At 36.3% G+C, this 20,395-nt stretch overlaps 1 protein-coding gene across 2 annotated transcripts in view; it reads left to right on the forward strand.

Moving 5' to 3' along the window:
* The window catches only part of PTPDC1 (protein tyrosine phosphatase domain containing 1), an 88,025-nt gene that overhangs the window by 25,021 nt on the left and 42,609 nt on the right, over positions 1–20,395 (forward strand). For both annotated transcript variants that reach the window (XM_036856862.1, XM_036856861.1), the window contains one exon: positions 13,196–13,283. In XM_036856862.1, the coding sequence (XP_036712757.1) occupies positions 13,202–13,283 (82 nt within the window). In that variant the 5' untranslated portion in view covers positions 13,196–13,201. The remainder of the gene's footprint in view (positions 1–13,195; positions 13,284–20,395) is intronic.

The following is a 20,395-nucleotide window of genomic DNA, read 5'->3' on the forward strand; positions in this document are numbered from 1 at the left end:
GCATTCCTTTATTCCTTGATTCTTGCCTTCTGTTGTGTTAGATATTTTTGATTATGCCTTTCCAATTTCCTTTTTGTTTTCTTTTCTGTTTATTTTCAGTTATTTTCTTAGCACTCACCTTACGATTACAATTAGCTCTTAAAACAGTCTCGTTCAGATTAATACTAGTTTAATTGAAGTATACAAAACCTTTTCTCCAGTATATCTGCATTTCCTTCCTCTTTTGTACTATTACTGTCATCAAATTATACTTTTATATACACTATATGCTTATCAATCTATTTTTATAATTATTGCTTTATGCAAGTGTCTTAAAACTGGTCAAGAAAAGAGTTATGTTTGAAGAGTTATATTTATTCTCATAATACCCATTTAGTTAACTTTTTTTGGTGCTTTTTATTTCTTTGTGTGGATTCAACTTACCCTATAATGTCTTTCATTTCAGCCTGAAGGATTTCCTTTAGTATTTCTCATAGGGCAGGTCTGCTAGCAACAAATTCTCTCATATCTGTTTTATGGTTTTGGATTGTTGTTTTTAAATCTGGAGGTGTCTTAATTTCTCCTTCATTTTTCAAGGAGAATTTAGCTGGTTATAAAATTCTTGGTTGACCATGTATTTCTTTCAGCACTTTGAAGGTGGTCATCTCACTGTCTTCCATCTTTTCTGATGAGACATAACCATCTCTTGTTACCCTCTTCATGGTCATATTTTAGGCTACAACTTCCTCCACTCAGTTTTAGTTGCCTCTTTACTTTCATCTGCTTTCTTTCTTCCAAAATCCATTGAACACTCTTGCTCCTTGCTCTGTGAGCTTATTCTTTTTAAAATTTCTTCTCACCAGGGTCTTAGGAGGAAGGGAAAGCTAGTGTATGAGTTCAATCTACTACTTAAACCAGATATTCTCTGTATCTTGCTATAGAAGGTCTAATCTAAGCCTGTGGTGTCCCAGGAGCTACACACCTGCCTATGTTTTAAGTCATCCAAGCTTGTCACCCAAGTATTTGAAATATGTTTCACAAGATGGCTTTTTCTTTGAGAAGTAGTTCAGGAATTTAAGAGGTGTAAAATCTTGTTATCCTTCCCAATCTGTAAATAAATGGGGATAGTAAAGTGAATAGTAAACTCTGCTTCATCCAGTGTTTTAAGCTTTTCATGTTGAACTAGCTGCAATTTATTTTAAAAATTCTAAACAGTATCACAATATGTGTATTTAAAGGTGAATGTAATTATATGTCCGCAATACTTATATACTTACTAAAAGGAATATTCAGATACTAAACATCTGTTGGTTAGGAATCCTAATTATGGTCTCCAAAATGATGCGGTGTGTGATGCTTGACTAAAAAGTGGTTGATGTGGAGAGTCTTACTTCTTGCTGATAACCACTTGCATAGCAGTGCCCTAATTCCAGGTGATGTGTTTGGTTTAAAATAGAATTTTGGTAGGAACATTAGTGCCCAGGTCTCACCCAGGAACATGAGGCTTTTTCTTGATCTGGTTGATGATGTAGGACTTCTTAATGTATTTCAAGACATTGCAAAGATTGGCTCAAAAAAAAAGAAGGTTTGCTTGTGTGACAGGTTTTAACAGAACCCAGGAGACACTCTTTGACAATAACCTATAGAATATGTGCTGTTAGGTAAATGCAGATTGCTTACCTAATGCGGTAGTTCTCAAAGCATCAGCATCCCTGGAAACTAGTTAAAAATGCAGATTCTCAGCCCCTCAGACCTACTAAGTGGAAATTCTGGGGGTGGAGCCTAGCAGTCTGGGTTTTTAAGAAAGCCCTCCAAGTGATTCTGATGAGTGTTGAATTAGGAATTGTTGACCTCCTTATGAGTTTAGAAGTATCTGTGGTGGTGATGTTCACATGAGGTTGGTTCAACCCTGTAGGAATAACCAGCCAGATGTGGTTGTTTGTGGGAAAAGACTAGGGAGTATGGAAACCTTGCTTGTGAAAACCAGCTTCACCTATTGTTAATATCTTACCTATCTGCTTTATCATCATGTGTTTTCTGAAGAATCTGAAACAAGCAGCATATTTCTTTAAATGATGAAATGGTGAGAATCCTACTGTACTATTGTTTTTCCCTGATCTGTGATGAGTCTCCTGAGAGACAGGGACCCTGCCTAAGGTGTATTTAAGGTGTGAGATCACAGAAGCCAGTGAAGTTCATAGCAAACTGCCAGACATATCGTATATTCAAAGCAGTCCTAAGTTCTTTCCCTGAGGACTTACATAGTTAGAAAGGCTGGAGGGATTTGGAAAAAAAAGAAAAGGTGTTTTTTAAATGTTGCCTGCCTGCCCTCCGGAAGTGATTTGAGGAGAAAGGGGATTTTATATAGTTCTGGGGGTTTGGGGGGGTTTTTGTTGTTTTTTGGGTTTTTTGTTTTGTTTTTTTGAGGTTGCAGATTCGGAGGTGAGGACTTACAGTTTAAAAGTAACCTGGTTTTGTTTTGTTTTACTACATAAAGAGTCATAAGGAGTGCTTTAATTCTTTTAAGAACAAAATACTACTGTGGTATTAGGAAGCTATGTTTTATAGCATCCGAGCCACTAGATAAATCTTCAGTCAGCCCTTCATGATGAGGGGATGTGAATAAAATGTGTAATTGGTATTAGGGAAGGCATCCTAAAGGAGAGAAAATTTGGGCTGAGGGTTGAATTTATTGTCATCATGTGTATTTGGCTGAAGAAAAACAGCTACACACCTCAGGGAATTAGAAGAAATACAAATTTGTCAGGTTGAAGATAGGTGAGAAGTTGGAGATATAACTGTGATCAGGAAAGCTAAGATAGGGAGAATGCCATTCCTTGCATTTGCTTAGTAGTACTGTCATGTAATTGATAGGCTCTTAGCGATAATCTTGAGATAAGTAAAGCACTATTATTGTGCCTCCTTTACAGATTAAAAAGCTGAGGTTCAAAGAGATTAAATGATGGTGGTGTGGTGGCAGCTACTTTTTATTGAACGTATATTCATGTATTTGTTCAACAAATCTTTGAGCACCTACTACGTGACAGGCCCTTTTCTGGGCTTCTGAGACACAACAGTTGACAAAGCAGACAAAAATCTATGTCTTCATTGGGTAGAGAAAGGCAGATGATAAACAAGATAAATAAGTAAATTATGTAATTTTCTAGATGTATTTTCTTCATAAGTCCTGAAGAGAAAAGTGGAACAGGGAAGAGGAGCTGGTTTAAATTGTAAATAGGGTAACTAGAAGGGTTTTGAAGAGAAGGGTGACATGAAGTTAACAAGATCACTCTGGCTGCTGTCTTGAGAACAGACTGAATTATGGATCAGGCATGGAATTAGATCTGTGTACTGGCTCTCAGGTAATCTTTATAACTACTGCAGAGCAGATAGTGAGTCTCAGAGATGTTAGTATGTGTGCTTAAGATCACAGAGCTAGTAAGTGCCAACAACTCTACTGAAAATATGTTTAGATTTTATAACGTTATGTTCAGACCAGCTGCATTTCTTTTTCTGTTGGGAGGGAAGAACCTAAAATGTGTTAAACCTAAAAGGGGCTGTGTTCTTGATATTTGTCTTTGGTACAGCAGTGAATGAAGATTTGGGATGAAGAATCAGCAGATTGCCTGCACAGAGCAAAATAAATTTGAAAATTTTGCTGTGGAAAGGATATCTGAAGAGTTTCTTGAAAGTGAAGAAATTATAAATGGTGCAGAATCCAGCGTAGCCAAGTTACAATGAATAGTGTAGCTGACTAACAGTGACGTTCCTTTTATTTAGTGTGAGGTCTTTCTTAATTGTTGAGAAGCTGTATGTGTAGTGGTTAAGAGCACTAACTCTGGAGCTGAACTGTGTAAATTCAAATCCCAGCTCAAATCCCAATTCAAATAATAGATGTGACTTCAGGCAAATTATTATTATTATTTTTTTTTTTAAAGAAATTCACGTTCCTTTATTTATTTATTTATTTATTTATGACTGTGTTGAGTCTTCGTTTCTGTGCGAGGGCTTTCTCTAGTTGCGGCAAGTGGGGACCACTCTTCATCGCGGTGCGCGGGCCTCTCACCATCGCGGCCTCTCTTGTTGCGGAGCACAGGCTCCAGACGCGCAGGCTCAGTAACTGTGGCTCATGGGCCCAGTTGCTCCGTGGCATGTGGGATCCTCCCAGACCAGGGCTCGAACCCGTGTCCCCTGCATTGGCAGGCAGACTCTCAACCACTGCGCCACCAGGGAAGCCCCAGGCAAATTATTTGATTTCTCTTTGCCTTAGTTTCCTAATCTGTAAAATAGAAATAATGTACAAACTAAACATGTTCTTACCATATGATCCAGCAGTCATGCTCCTTGGTGTTTACCCAAAGGAGCTGTAAAACCTATGTTCACACAAAAACCTGTGCACAGATGTTTATAGCCACTGTATTCATAATTACCAAAACTTGGAAGCAACCAAGTTCTTCAGTAGGTTAGTGAATAAACTGTGTGACATCTAGAGAATGGAATATTATTCAGCACTAAAATGAAATGAGCTATCAAGCCATGGAAAGGCATGGAGAACCTTACTTGCATATTACTAAGTGAAAGTACCCAATCTGAAAAGGCTACATAATGTATGATTCCAACTGTATTATCAATACATTCTGGAAAAGCCAAAATACATTCTGGAGACAGTAAAAAGATCAATGGTTGCTAGGGTGGGGTAAGGAGCATAACTAAGTGGAGCGTAGAGGATTTTTAGGGTAGTGAAAATATTCTGTATGATACTATAATGGTGGATACATGTCATGCATTTGTCCAGTTCCACAGTGTCCAGTATACCAAGAGTGAACCCTAAGGTAAACTGTGGACTCTGGGTGATTGTGATGTGTCAATGTAGGTTCATCTATTGTAACAGATGTACCACTTTGGTGGGGGTTGTTGATAATGGGAAAAAGGCTGTGCATGTGCGAGGTAGGGTGGGGGTTTATGGGAAATCTCCGTACCTTCTACTCAGTTTTGCTATAAAGCTATTTCTTTGTTATAAAGCAGAAACTAACACACCATTGTAAAGCAATTATACTCCAATAAAGATGTTTAAAAAATAAATAAATAAAGCTATTTTTTTAAATGGGAATAATGGTAGTATTCACCTAATAGTGTTGTCATGGGTATTATATGAATTAGGATATATAAAGCATTTGGAACAGTGCCTGACATCGAGTAAGCTTATGTGTTTTAGTTATTATTCATGAACATAAAAATATTTATATAGGTTTCATGGGTTCACTTATAGACTTGGGCTTCCATCTCTGTTTTTCCCCATACAAACTTAAGTTTTTCAGCCTCAAATTCTTCTGTCATGGTTGCTGTGTAGACTTTAATCATATTGACTGTACTTCTTTAAGTGTGGGCAGAAGGCCTCTTACCAGAATGAGCTGGTGTGTAAGTTGATAATACAAATTGTTACACCAAACTTAGCAACTCAGACATTTTGAGGGTGGGCTAAGGAATTTGCATTTTCCACAAGCACCCAAGGTGATTCTGATGCAAGTTGGAGTGGTAGTGCTTTGAGAATCTAGGAAGGATTATACCACACTTCTAACTTCGCAGGCACTTCTTGATGTAATCCCCACAAATTCTCTCCCAAAAATACACGTGTAGATTTTGGCAGATCACTGTGTATCTGGAAGATGGAAGGGAAAGTAGTGACCTAAGAACTCCTCAGTCCACCTCAGAACCCAGTCTCTGGTGTGAAATGACTTTTTTATGAAGTAGAACATACTTTGTATTGAACTCTTACTTTGTGATGATTCTTAACAGTATGAGTCATAGTCCATGCTGTTCTAATTTTTAAGTATTAGGTACTAATTAGTGGGCGTGTGATTAATCCTAACAGTTGAGTCATTTTGAGGGACTTTTGGGATAAAAGCAAATTCTAGGATAGAGTGAGCAAAATATCTGTCATAAGGAGCAGAAAATGAAGTTAAGTAATATATGATGGTGCAGTGAAATGATAGGATTACTATTCAAACCCTTTTTCTCCTGAATCTACAACCAGGCACAGGCACATGAAATAAATTCAGTTGTGAATGGAGATAATGTTTTTATAAATCTTCTTGAAAAGCTCAACCATTACTAACTACTGGCAGGACTGTTTTACAGATAATGAAGGGAATCCTTTACAGATTCTTATAAAAAATCACAGGAAAATGAAGTGAATATAGACAGAAGGGAAAGAAACAAAAAGATTACAGATATTGGTTTGCAAATGAAAATAAACATGCATTTATTGAATACTTATATACCAGACATTGTGCTAGAAACACACACACACACACACAACCTCTCATCTTCACAGCATCCTAAGAAAGTAGATATAATAATCCTCATTTTACAGAAGATAAAATTGAAGCTCAAAATGGTTCATACAGCAGGCAATGAACTGAGTCAAGATTTAAACAGAGAACTTTTGACTGTACCATATAGTTTAACTAACCTAGTTGAGCTGTATATAATTGAACAGTAAATTAATGTTTTTATGCAGAGTCAATGCACAATGAGCACTCTTGCAGAATTCCCCTGAATTTGAGGTATATGAAGAGGGCCAACGGAGATTTCTGCTTCCAACCAAGATGAAATAACAGAGACCAGAATCACCCTCCTGCCTAAAATAACTATAAAACCAGGCAAAATATATAAAAAATGGGTTTTGGACATTGGAAAGCAGGCAGCTTGGAATTGTGATATCTGAGAGAAGAGAAATGTGGTGAGCCTAAGGTTGCACCAGCTGCCTCCCTGGAAGCAATCTGTAGGCTGCAGTGCAGGGAGTACCTAAACAGAGCCTTCTCAGAGATGTGTAGAGAGCCAGGGTGCCTAGAATTTGCAGCGTAGCGTACTGGAGAGAAGGGAGCAGCATGAAGAGAGCCTTCAGAAACGTGCAGAGGGCCCTCAAGTCTTTGCTATCCTAAAGTATTTGGCTGAGTACTGATCTGTGCAAATTACCCAAGACTAGGGAAAGATACAGGAAGGAGTAGACAGAACAGTTTTCAGGGCGCTCAGGGGGCTGGAAATAGTTCGTGTTCCCACCAGCCAGAGAAGAAAGGCCTCATGATACCCAGAGAAGCAGGTGGAAGCCTTAGAAAGATGTGGCCTTAAGCAATGGGCTGAATTAGCCTAAAATAAAGGCAGCTCTGGAGCTGCCATACTGATTTCAAATAACTAGTCTAATGAGAAAGGAAAAAAAGTCAGCACTTGAGACCTATTGAATAAGTAATGAGGATTACCTTGAGGAGAAAGAAGGATTAAGTAAAACAGGATGAAAGTTTGACGGGTTGTTCAGGAAAACAGGAAAGCTGTTTAATTTATAAAGCAGTGGAACTGAGGCTACTAGAGTTTAGATGAAGGCAAGTGATCAGCAACTGCAAGAAGAATGAAAAGGAATCTGCACTGGATGCTTTTGATGGCCCTACAGATACAAATAGAGCTGATTTTCTGTTTTAACTGTTAGATTTTGAATGGTCTTGAAATATTCTGTTTCTCAAACTAATGTTTATTATATATTTCAGATCTTTGATAATTGGTAATTTAACTGTATGCATGTATAGTAACTCTTGGGTTACTAACACCTTTAAAGAAAATTTTCCATTCTTCCACTGTTTTTCCTAGGTTAGAAGAATTACTTTTTCATATAAAGCATGTCGTGTTGTTTGGTAAAATATAATATTTAAGCTTTACAATTGTAGATAATTTACAAATAGGGAGAATTTTTTATTTTACTACTTTTAAAGATGACTTACAAAGTCATATTAGGATACCTATGATATTCTTTGAAGATGGACTGTCTTTAATTTTGTAGATTAACTTACGTTTTAGCAATAGTACTGTTAACCTGCAAAAAAGGGACAGCATTTATCACCCCCAAATGGGAGACATTAAATTGGGATTTACATCTTATATTGGAGAAAGCTTTTTGTATTGTGTCACTGAGGCCAGAAAAATCAAAGGAAAAATCTTACAGGTTGGACTACAAGACAGAGTAAGACTGCTAGGCAAAACACACAACATATTTAAGACATGGTAAACTATTTTTAAAAAGATGTACAGGGACTTCCCTGGCGGTCCAGTGGTTAAGACTTGGCCTTCCAATGCATGGGGTGCAGGTTCATTCCCTGGTCAGGGAGCTGAGATCCCACATGCCTTGGGGCCAAAAAACCAAAACATAAAGCAGAAGCTGTATTGTAACAAATTCAATGAAGACTTTAAAAATGGTCCACATCAAAAATAAATAAATAAAAAATAAAAAGGTGTGCAGCATATATGATGAAGAGTTGATATTAATATAGAAAGACATCTTGCAAGTCTGTAAGAAAGGGGCAAATGTCCCAGTAGGAAAAGGGCTAAATTCTGAAGCAGGCAGTTTATTTACAAGAAATTCACTTTTTTAAAAAAGCTTCTGAAAAACTACTTTGCCTCACTTAAGAAATGCAAAGTAAAACAATAATGAGATGATTCTGTTAAAAAGGTTTAAAATGGCTGGCATTGATAAGGACGAGAGAAAAGACTTGTCTTTTAATAAATTGTGTAAATTGGTCAGAGCTTTCTGTAGGGCACAGTGGATTGGTATTAGAAGCGTGCAGGCTGTATTCATGTCCCAGCTCTACCAGTGAAAATGTGTAATCTCAGGCAAGGTTTCCCACCTGAGAAAATGGAGCTAATAATAGTATATACTGCATAGAGTGATTCTGTAAGAATGACATGGATTTTGTAAAGTAAAGCACTTAATATAAATCATGGTACTTGGTACACAGACGATTTTAGCTTCTGAAGGAGACTCAATCTGCATATTGAAAGGAACTAATAATCAAGGTTAATGAAAAGGGCCTGTTTCTAATACACTGATTGACATCCAGACTTCTCATCAGCAATGTTGTTTGTTAAAACACAGTAGACATGATGACATAGCATGGCTTTCAACCTAGAATTCTGTAAGTAGCCAAATTATCAGCTGAGTACAAGGATAAAATAAATATTTTCAGAATGAGAGGACTTAGAAAGTTCATCGTCCATTCACCTTTCATGAAAAAATTACTTGAGGATAGAGCAAAGCCAAAGCAGAATCTGAGGAACAGTGGCCTCAACTCAGGGATGCAATTAAAAGAAATCCTAGGTTGATAACTGTTTAGTGGGCCTAGGAAGCTTTTCATCCACATTAGAATTAGGAACCCAAAGGGCTTGGAAAAAATATTTTTAAAAAGCAAGTAGATAATATGATTATGATAATATGATTAAGAATTTGAAAGATCTTAGGGATATGATAAATATTTGTTTCTTTTGTCAGCAAGAAAAAGGCGATTAAAAACCAGGGGGAAGTCTATATAAGAAATACATTGTCTAAATTTACAGCAGAACAAAATCTGCCCTTGTTTTAAGCAGCTAATGAAATAAAAGATAATCCACTTGACACTGATGCTTGGAATGTTTTACTTTGAGCAGCACAGGTTTTGTGATACAAGATTGCACTTCTTTTTATATGAGTCCAAGCATAAAACTTGGTAAAAAAATTTTTTAAGGTAAATATGTATGGATTATACATATGTGTATACAGATATATATATATAATATCTAATACACTCACAATAATTATATTGTATTTCATCTTACATATTGGAATAAGCCTATAGACAAAGCATGGGAAACTTAATTACAGATATAGCTAAAGCTTAAAAATTAAAAATCTTTTAAAAAAAGAAATGATATAGTTAGCAGAACTTGGAAGTGGAGGGGAAAGGTGAAATGGAATAATACAGATAAACTACTTTTCTTATTTTACAAGGTAAGGAGTCAAGATACTGTTTAAACTTGATAGAAGAAGAGATGGTTAAAGGATGTTATTTAAAATTACAAAGATAATCAGAAGAATTAAAAATATAATGATGTATTAAATGGGCAAAGGTTTGGCATGGTGGGAGGTTGGTAGAGTAAATGAGCCAATTTCCTCATCTTTTATACCAGGAATTCAATAATCTGGTGACTCATTTTAAAGATGATAAAATAATAACCAGAGGTGTACATATAGTCACTACCCCCCAGAAGAACTAAAGCCTATGTTTACATTGTTTACCTCTGGGGAGTAAAGCTTGGGCTGGGAAATAGGAATGGAGACTTTACTTCTCCTTCTGTACCATTTATTTCACTTTAAATTTTATATATGTTTAATTGTCTGTACTGAATGTCCATTTTTTAACCTCGTAATGTATTACAGATCATTTTTTAGCCTTTTTTTTTTTTAACCATTGTATCCTGATGTGTCTTGAGACTGCTGAAAACTGCTTGAGACTGCTGAAATATGATGGTAAGCCACATACACTGCAGACAGAGGAGCTGATTGTTTTTGCTCTAATTTTTGATGATCACACCCCACCTGAGGGATACATCTCAGCTCTGAGTACTAGGATATGAATAACTATAGAGTGTAAATAGAAAAGGGCATCCAGGTCTGTGAGGTCTAGAACCATTACATATGAAAAACCGTGAGGGGAGGAACTGCTGGTGGTTAGTCTGGGAAGATGTAATTTGGGAGTAAGGGGAACATGATCACCAGCCAGCTTTTGAAATGAGGAAGAAAGGGTTTATTTATTCTGTGTAGTCTCAAAGGGCAGAAATATTTCTGACCAATGGGCAGAAATTACAGAATGGCCACGTTATAAAGAGCTTTCTAACTACCAGAGCTGTGTGATAACATCAGTGTTACTGTTCAAAGACATTGTGGAGAGAATGCTCTTGTGGGTTAGGATTCTAATAGAGGACTTCTGAGGTTCCTTACAACTTTGAGTTTCTGAGGGGCTAGTTAAAAAGAAAGTTTTTTAAGACAGTCCACAATCATATTTGTACTCTTTACTACCCAAAAGAGTAAAATTAATTCAACACTCTTTAAAGCCATGGGGTTTTTCTGGTTTTTTTTTTGTTTTTGTTTGTTATTTTGGCCGTGTGGCACAGCATGTGGGATCTTAATTCCCCGACCAGGGATTGAACCCGCGCCCCCTGCACTGGAAGCGTGGAGTCTTAACCACAACATGGAAAGCCACGTTTTCAATGAGCTCTAGGTCTTGGGGATACAGGCATAAATAAGACATGAATAGATCCATGAAACTCAGTCTAGTATGCCCATTTCAGCTCAACAGATGTGCAGTGAATGTGTTCCTTACACCAGACTCTCCCCTTTTCTAGAGACAGAGATGAGCAAATCATGGCTTCTCCTCTGGAGACCCCATGGTGTGCAGGGGAGCCAGTCCAGTAGTCGCATTTCATTACATTACAGCTGAAGAGCTTAGGGTGGCATCAGGGAAGCCTTCACAGAAAAAGTGACGACTGGTTCTACCTTGTTACCACATGCTGGATCACCTGGGACATGCTTTATAACTCCTCATCTACAAAACAACCTGGGCTAGAACTCCCCTGACTGCTCTAAAATTCCATGGTTCTAAAATGGTGGTAAATTGTTTTTTGGTCAAAACATGTTTTAAAAATCCAAATTTTTGAAAGTAATCTGGTAAAAATGTTTACTGTAAATCTAATCATAATGGATATTCTTTCATATTAAGTTTTTGCTAATGAGTTTCCTGGAACAACTTGTTCCATTAGTCCATTGACTTCTTGTCTTTATGTAGCATTCATTTGAAATGTTATGCCCATTATAAAATTTTGTATTAATTAGTATGATACCAGATTTGTATACAAATATTGCAGGAATTTCTTTTTTCTTTCATGTTAGAACACCTCTATGATGTTAATTCTTGTATTTCTTTTGAAGGGAGACAGTTTCATTGAGTAGGACTTTAGATTAAAAATTTTATACCTATTGAGCGTATAAAAGTTGATTTTAGAAATAAAATTTTAGTGAATTTGAAATTCCTGGAGGACCCCTGAAATTTGTGAAGTGATTTTTTTTCACAAAAATAAATGCTCTAAGGAAAAATATTAAGGCTGTATTAATTACCACTGTTAATTTATTGGTGCAAAAAATTTCAACAGATTTTTAGAGCATTTTTAAAAAATACATAACCATATAAAAATTATAGTTTGACCCCCCCCAGTCATTGATGCCCAAACAATAAACGTGATTTTTCAAAGAAAAATATTAAAATCATTATTTAGAAAAAGACTTCAATGTTGTGTGTGACTTTCTGTTGTGTCACAGTCAACTCTCCCCTTCTAGAACATTCCAAGCTTCTAATCATGGCTTGGTCTTTCTGGTGACCAGCACCATCCAGGAGCCATCCAGTAGCCCACCTAGAGTTAAAGTTGCCTTATTAGAACTGGAACAAAAGAGGCTCCTAGGGCTCCTATCACTTAGGAATTTACGACGGTCTAGTTGCCCTGTGTCAGGAACCAGGGAACAAAGATCAATAAGTGTTTTTCTTATTTCACAATCCAACACATAATAGGGGCTTCAGAAAGGTGGCAGTTTTTGCTTTTTGACACATAAAAAGATTTACTTAACTTTCCTCAGTGGAGAAACCATAGCAGCACAGTGATCACTTAGCCATATAACTTAGCATGAGCTAGATGAAGACTGTTAACTGTAAAGTCATAAACTCAGTAAACTCTCATTTAATTAGTAAAGAATGAGGGCTTCTGTTTAATTGCCTAGTATACCGTCATGTCCACAATAAATGTTACTCCTTGAGCCCAGTTCAAGTACAAATTCCTTCTTCAAGCCTTGCACCTGCCCTCAAATTGGACAGTCCTCTTGCTTGTCCAAGACTGCCTTGTGACACTTAGCACATATTAGCATTATTTGTGTCTACATCTTATCTTCCCAGCAGTCTATAGATGTATAGGAAGAGCATGTCTTATTTTTCTCTGTAACGTCCTTACTGTCTAGCACAGCACTGTACAGTAGAATATCATGTGAGCCACATATTCAAATTTAGATTCTCCAGTAACAATAAAAAGAATCAGAAAAATAATTGTAATAATGTATTTAACCCAATGTATCAAAAATATTTCAATGCCAAATAAATGTAAAAAATTAGATATTTTACATTCTTTTTTTGTACAAGTCTCCAAAATCTTGTATTTTATATTTACAAATCTGTACTAGCCACATTTCAAGTGCTCAGTAACCCCTTAGCTAATGACTGCTGTATTAGACAGTAGAAGTCTAGCACATTATAGGTGATTAGCATATGAATCTTCTATAGGCAAACCTTCAAAAAGTAATCTTTTTCCCCCCCAACAGACTACCATGGCTGCGGGAGTCTTGCCTCAGAATGAACAACCATATTCTCCTTCGGTGAATAACAGTGGGTATGCTGCAAACATGAAAGGTAATAGTTCTTTAATATGCTTTTTGTCTTTGTGTAAACTAGAGTTTAATAAAGTTATATGAATACACATGAAAGAAAAGGCTGATTCTTCATATTGGAATCTCAAGTTGCAGGTACTACTTACAGCCTTTTGTTTATTTCTGCCTTACTGTTTTCACCTGTTAAAATTCCTTTTCAAAATCCTGAGTAATGACCTTAGCCTTTTTTATTCCTTAATTTTTTATACAATTTTTGAAGGTTACTTTGCATTTACAGTTCTTACAAAATGTTGACTATATTCCCTGTGTTGTACAATATATCCTTGAGCTTATCTTACACCCAGTAGTTTGTACCTCCCAGTCCCCTACTCCTGTATTGCTCCCCCCACCACTGGTAACCATTAGTTTGTTCTCGATATCTGTGAATCTTTTATGTTATATTCACTAGTTTGTTGTATTTTTTATATTCCACATACAAGTGATATCATACAGTACTTGTCTTTCTCTGACTTATTCACTTAGCATAGTGCCCTCCAAGTCCATCCATGTTACTGCAAATGGCAAGATTTTGTTCTTTTTTATGGCTGAATAAATTCCACTGTGTATATATACGCCACATCTTCCTTATCCATTCATTTGTTGATGGACACTTAGGTTGCTTCCATATCTTGGCAATTGTAAATAACGCTACTGTGAACATTGGGGTGCATGTATCTTTTCGAGTTAATGTTTTTCTTTCTTTTGGATATATACCCAAGAGTGGAAGTTCTATATGGTAGTTCTATTTTTAGTTTTTTGAGAAAACTCTATACTGTTTTCCACAGTGGCCACACCAATTTACATTCCCACCAACAATGTACAAAGGTTCCCTTTTCTCCACATCCTTGCCAACATTTGTCATTTGTGTTCTTTTTAATGATAGCCATTCTGACAGGTGTGAGGTGATATCTCATTGTGGTTCTAATTTGCATTTCCCTGTTGATTAGCTATGTTGAGCATCTTTTCATGTACCTGTTAGCCATCTGTATTTCCTATTTGGAAAATGTCTATTCAGTTCTGCCCATTTTTTAATCAGGTTTTTTTTTTTGATGTTCAGTTGTATGACCTGTTTATATCAATATATGTTGGATATTAATTACTTATTGGTCATATCATTTGCAACTATCTTCTCCCATTCAGTAGGTTGTCTTTTCATTTTGTCGATGGTTTCCTTTGCTGTGCAAAAGCTTTTAGATTTAATTAGGTCTCATTTGTTCATTTTTGCTTTTATTTCCTTTGCTTTAGGAGACAGATCCAAAAAAATGTTGCTACAATTTATGTCAAAGAGTGTTCTGCCTGTGTTTTCCTCTAGGAGTTGTATAGTACTGGTCTTACATTTAGGTCTTTAATTCATTTTGAGTTTATTTTTGTATATGATGTTACAGAATGTTCTAATTTCATTCTTTTACATGTAGCTGTCCAGTTTTCCCAGCACCACTTATTGAAGAGACTGTCTTTTCCCCATTGTATATTCTTGCCTCCTTTGTCATAGATTAAGTGACCATAACTGCTTGAGTTTATACTAGGCTCTCTATCCCTATTGATCTATGTGTGTTTTTGTGCCACTACCATACTGTTTTGATCACTGTAGCTTTGTAGTATAGTCTGAAGTCAGGGAGCATGATTCCTCCAGCTCTGTTCTTCTTTCTCAATTTTTTGAGATTGTTTTGGCTATTTGGGGTCTTTTGTGTTTCCATACAAATTTTTTAATTATTTATTCTAGTTCTGTGAAAAATGACACTGGTATTTTGATAACGATTCCATTGAATTTGTAGATAGCCTTGGTCAGTATGGTCATTTTAACAATATTGATTCTTCCAATGCAAGAATATGATATATCTTTCCATCTGTTTATGTCATCTTCAATTTCTTTCATCAGTGTCTTACAGTTTTCTGAGTACAGGTCTTTTGTTTCCTTAGGTAAGTTTATTCCTACGTATGTTATTCTTTTTGATGCAATGGTAAATGGGATTGTTTCCTTATTTCTCCTTCTGATAGTTCATTGTTAGTGTATGGAAATGAACAGATTTCTGTGTATCAAGTTTGTATCCTTCAACTTTACCGAATTCATTAATCAGCTCTAGTAGTTTTCTGGTGACATCCTTAGGATTTTCTATGTGTAGTATCATGTCATCTGCAAACATTAACAGTTTTACTTCTTCCTTTCCAATTTAGATTCTTTTTATTTCTTTTTCTTGTCTGATTGCTGTGGCTAGGACTTTGAAAACTATGTTGAATTAAAGTGGCGAGAGTGGATATCCTTGTCTTATTCCTAATCTTAGAGGAAATGCTTTCAGCTTTTCACCATTGAGTATGATGTTAGCTGTGGGTTTGTCATATATGGCCTTTATTAAGATGAGGTGTGTTCCATCTACTCCCACTTTCTGGAGAGTTTTTTATCATAACTGGATGTTTGATTTTATCAAAAGCTTTTTCTGCATCTGTTGATGATTACATGGTTTTTATTCTTCAGTTTGTTAATGTGGTATATCATATTGATTGATTTGCAGATATTGAAAAATCCTTGCATTCCTGGAGTAAATCCCATTTGTTCATGGTATATGATCCTTCTAATATATTGTTGGATTTGGTTTGGATTTTGGTATTTTGTTGAGGATTTTTACATCTATGTTCATCAGTGATACTGGCCTATAATTTTCTTTGTCTGATCTTGGTATTGGGGGATGCTGGCCTCATAGAATGAGTTGGAAGTATTCCTTCCTCTGCAAATTTTTGGAATAGTTTGAGGAGGATAGGTGTTAACTCTTCTCTAAATGTTTGATAGAATTCACCTGTGAAGCCATCTGGTCCTGGACTTTTACTTGTTCGGGAGTTTTTTTTAAATTACTGATTCAGTTTCATTACTGGTAATTGGTCTGTTCATAGTTTTTATTTCTTCCTGGTTCAGACTTGGGAGTTTGTACCTTTCTAAGAATTAGTCCATTTCTTCCAGGTTGTCCATTTTATTGGCATAGAGTTGCTTGTAGTAGTCTCTTATGATCCTTTGTATTTCTGTGGTGTCAGTTATAACTTCTCCTTTTTCATTTCTACTTTTATTGGTTTGAATCCTGTCCCTCTTTTCTTGATGAGTCTGGCTAAAGGTTTATCAATTTTGTTTATCTTTTCAAAGAACAAGCTTTTAGTTTCACTGATCTTTGCTATTGTTTTTGTCATCTCTATTTTGTTTATTTCTGCTCTGATCTTTATGATTTCTTTCCTTCTACTAACGTCAGGTTTTGTTTGTTCTTCTTTCTCTAGTTCTTTGAGGTGTAAGGTTAGGTTGTTTATTTGAGATTTTCTTGTTTCCGGAGGTAAGCTTGTATTAGTGTAAACTTCCCTCTTACAACTTTTTGCTGCATCCCATAGGTTTTGGATTGTCGTGTTTTGTTTTCATTTGTCTCCAGGTTTTCTTTTAATTTCCTCTTTGACTTCTTCTGTGATCCATTACTTGTTTAGTACCGTATTGTTTAACCTCCATGTGTTTGTGTTTTTTGCAGTTTTTTTCTGGTTGATTTCAAGTCTCATAGTACTGTGGTCAAAAAAGATTCTTGAGGGCTTCCCTGGTGGCACAGTGGTTGGGAGTCTGCCTGCCAGTGCGTGAGATGCACGTTTGAGCCCTGGTCCGGGAGGATCTCACATGCCGCAGAGCGGCTGGGCCCGTGCGCTACAGCTGCTAAGCCTGTGCTCTTCAGCCCTTGAGCCACAGCTGCTGAGCCCATGTGCTGCAACTGCTGAGGACTGTGTGCCTGGAGCCTGTGCTCCACGGTGGGAGAGGCCACCACAGTGAGAGGCCCGTGCACCGTGGCGAGGGGTGGCCCCCTCTCGCTGCAACTAGATGGAGCCCACGCGCAGCAACGAGGACCCAGTGCAGCCAGGAATGAATGAATGAATAAATAAATAAATAAATAAATTTATTATTTTTTTAAAAGATGCTTGATATGATTTCAATTTTCTTAAATTTACTGAGGCTTGTTTTGTGGCCTAGCATGTGATCTATCCTGGAGAAATATTCTATGTGCACTTAAAAAGAATGTGTATTCTGCTGCTTTCAGGTGGAATGCTTTATATATGTATATCAATAAAATCCATCTGGTCTAATGTGTCATTTAAGGGCAGTGTTTCCTTATTAATTTTCTGTATGTATAATCTCTCCATTGATGTAAGTGGGGTTTTAAAGTCCCATACTGCTACTGTGTTACTGTAAATTTCTTCCTTTATGTCTGTTGATATTTGCTTTATGTATTTAGGTGCGTCCTATATTGGGTGCATATATATTTACAGTCTGTATATCTTCTTCTTGGATTGATCCCTTGATCATTGTGTAGTGTTCTTCGTTGTCTGTTGTAACAGTCTTTATTTTAAAGTCTATTTTGTCTGGACTTCCCTGGTAGTCCAGTGGTTAAGACTCCGTTCTTCCAGTGCAGGGAGTGTGGGTTCGATCCCTGTCGGAGAACTAAGATCCCACAGGCTGCATGGCTCGGCCAAGAAATATAAATCAATCAATCAATAAGAATAATAAAACAATTTTTAAAAAATAAAATAAAGTCTATTTTGTCTGATATAAGTATTGCTACTCTGGCTTTCTTTTGATTTACATTTTCCTGGAATACCTTTTTCTATCCCCTGACTTTCAGTCTGTATGTGTCTCTAGATCTGAAGCAAGGCTCTTGTAGGCACCATATACACGAGTCTTGCTTTTGTATCCATTCAGCCACTCTGTGTCTTTTGGTTGGAGCATTTAGTCAGTTTACATTTAAGGTAATTGTCGATGTGTATGTTCTTATTGCCATTTTGCTGATTATTTTGGATTTGCTTTTATGGGTCTTTTATTCCCTTTCTTCCTTTGTTTTCTTCTCTTGTGATTTGATGAATGTCTTTAGTGTTATGTTGTATTCCTTTTTCTCTTTTGAATGTATACTTATTATAGATTTTTGGTTTGTGGTTACCATGAGGTTTTCATATAGCAGTCTATATATATACATGATTGTTTTAAGTTTTTGCTATCTTAATTTCAAATGCACTTTAAAAACCCTGCATTTGTACTCTTCTCACGATTACTGGTTTTTCCTTTTTTATTGAAGTATGGTTGATTTACAGTATTGTACAATTACTGTTTTTGATGTCATATTTTACATCTAATCGTTTTGTGTATCATTTAACTGCTTATTGTGGATATAGATGATTTTACTACTTTTGTCTTTTAACCCCTCTACTAGCTTTGTGTGTGGATTATTTCCTGCCTTTACTGTATGATTGCCTTTACCTATGAGCTTTTTCATTTTGTAATTTTCTTGTTTCTGGTTGTGGATTTTTCTTTTTTGCCTGGAGAAGTTCCTTTAACATTTGTTGTGAAGCTGGTTTGGTGGTGCTGAACTCCTTTTAGCTTTTGCTTGTCTGTAAAGCTTTTGATTTCTCTATCAAATCTGAACCAAGAGCTTTACTGGGTAGAGTATTCTTGGTTGTAGGTTTTTCCCTTTCATCCCATTAAATATATCTTGCCACTCCCTTTTGTTTTTTATCTTAGTTTTTTTAACTTTTTATTTTATATTGGAGTATAGTTGATTAACAATGTTGTTAGTTTCAGGTGTACAGCAAAGTGATTCATTTATACATATACATGTATCTATTCTTTTTCAAATTCTTTTCCCATTTAGGTTATTACAGAATATTGAGCAGCATTCCTGTGCTATACAGTAGGTCCTTGTTGGTTATCCATTTTAAATACAGCAGTGTGTACATGTCAATCCCAAACTGCCTAACTATCCCTTCGCCCCACCATTCCCCCGGTAACCATAAGTTTGTTCTTTAAGTCTGTGAGTCTCTTTCTGTTTTGTAAATAAGTTCATTTGTATCATTTTTTTTAAGATTCTGCATATAAGTGGTATCATTCAGTATTTCACTTTCTCTGGTTTACTTCACTCAGTATCTCTAGGACCTAGACAATCTCTAGGTCCATCCTTGTTGCTGCAAATGGCATTATTACATTATTTTTAATGGCTGAGTAATATTCCATTGTATATATGTACCACATCTTCTTTATCCATTCCTCTGTCGATGGACATTTAGGTTGCTGCCATGTCTTGGCTATTGTAAACAGTGCTGCAATGAACATTGAGGTGCATGTATCCTTTTGGACCACGTTTTTCTCTGGATATATGCCCAGGAATGGGATTGCAGGATCATATGGTAACTCTATTTTTAGTTTTTAAAGGAACTTTCGTACTGTTCTCCATAGTGACTGTACCAATTTACATTCCCACCAACAGTGTAAGAGGGTTCCCTTCTCTCCACACCCTCTCCAGCATTTATTGTTTGTGGATTTTTTGATAATAGCCATTCTGACTTGTGTAAGGTGATATCTCAATGTAGTTTTGATTTGTATTTCTCTAATAATTAGCAATGTTGAACATCTTTTCATGTGCCTCTTGGCTAGCTGTATGTCTTTTTGGAGAAATGTGTATATAGGTCTTCTGGGTTGTTCATTTTGATGATATTAAGCCACAGGAGCTGTTTGTAAATTTTGGAGACTAATCCCTCATCAGTCACATAATTTGAAAATATTTTCTGCCATTCTGTGGGTTGTCTTTTCGTTTTGTTTATGGTTTCCTTTGCTGTGCAAAAGCTTTTAATGAGTTTCATTAGGTCTCCTTTGTTTATTTTTGTTTTTATTTTCATTACTCTGGGAGACAGATCGAAAAAGATATTGCTGCAATTTATGTCCAAGAGTGTTCTGCCAATGTTTTCCACTAAGAGTTTTATAGTGTCTGGTCTCACATTTAGGTCTTTAATCCATTTTGAGCCTATTTTTTGTGTATGATATGAAACAATGTTCTAACTCCATTTTTTTCCATGTAGCTATCTAGTTTTCCCAGCACCACTTATTGAAGAGACTGTCTTTCTTCCATTGTATAGTCTTGCCTCCTTTTTCATAGATTAATTGACCATAGGTGCATGGGTTTACTTCTGGGCTTTCTATCCTGTTCCATTGATCTATATTTCTATTTTTGTGCCAATACCATACTGTTTTGATGACTATCGCTTTGTAGTAGTCTGAAGTCAGGAAGCCTGATTCCTCCAGCTCCGTTTTTCTTTCTC

Source organism: Balaenoptera musculus, chromosome 6 (genome assembly GCF_009873245.2).
Source record: "Balaenoptera musculus isolate JJ_BM4_2016_0621 chromosome 6, mBalMus1.pri.v3, whole genome shotgun sequence".
Lineage (NCBI taxonomy): Eukaryota > Metazoa > Chordata > Mammalia > Artiodactyla > Balaenopteridae > Balaenoptera > Balaenoptera musculus.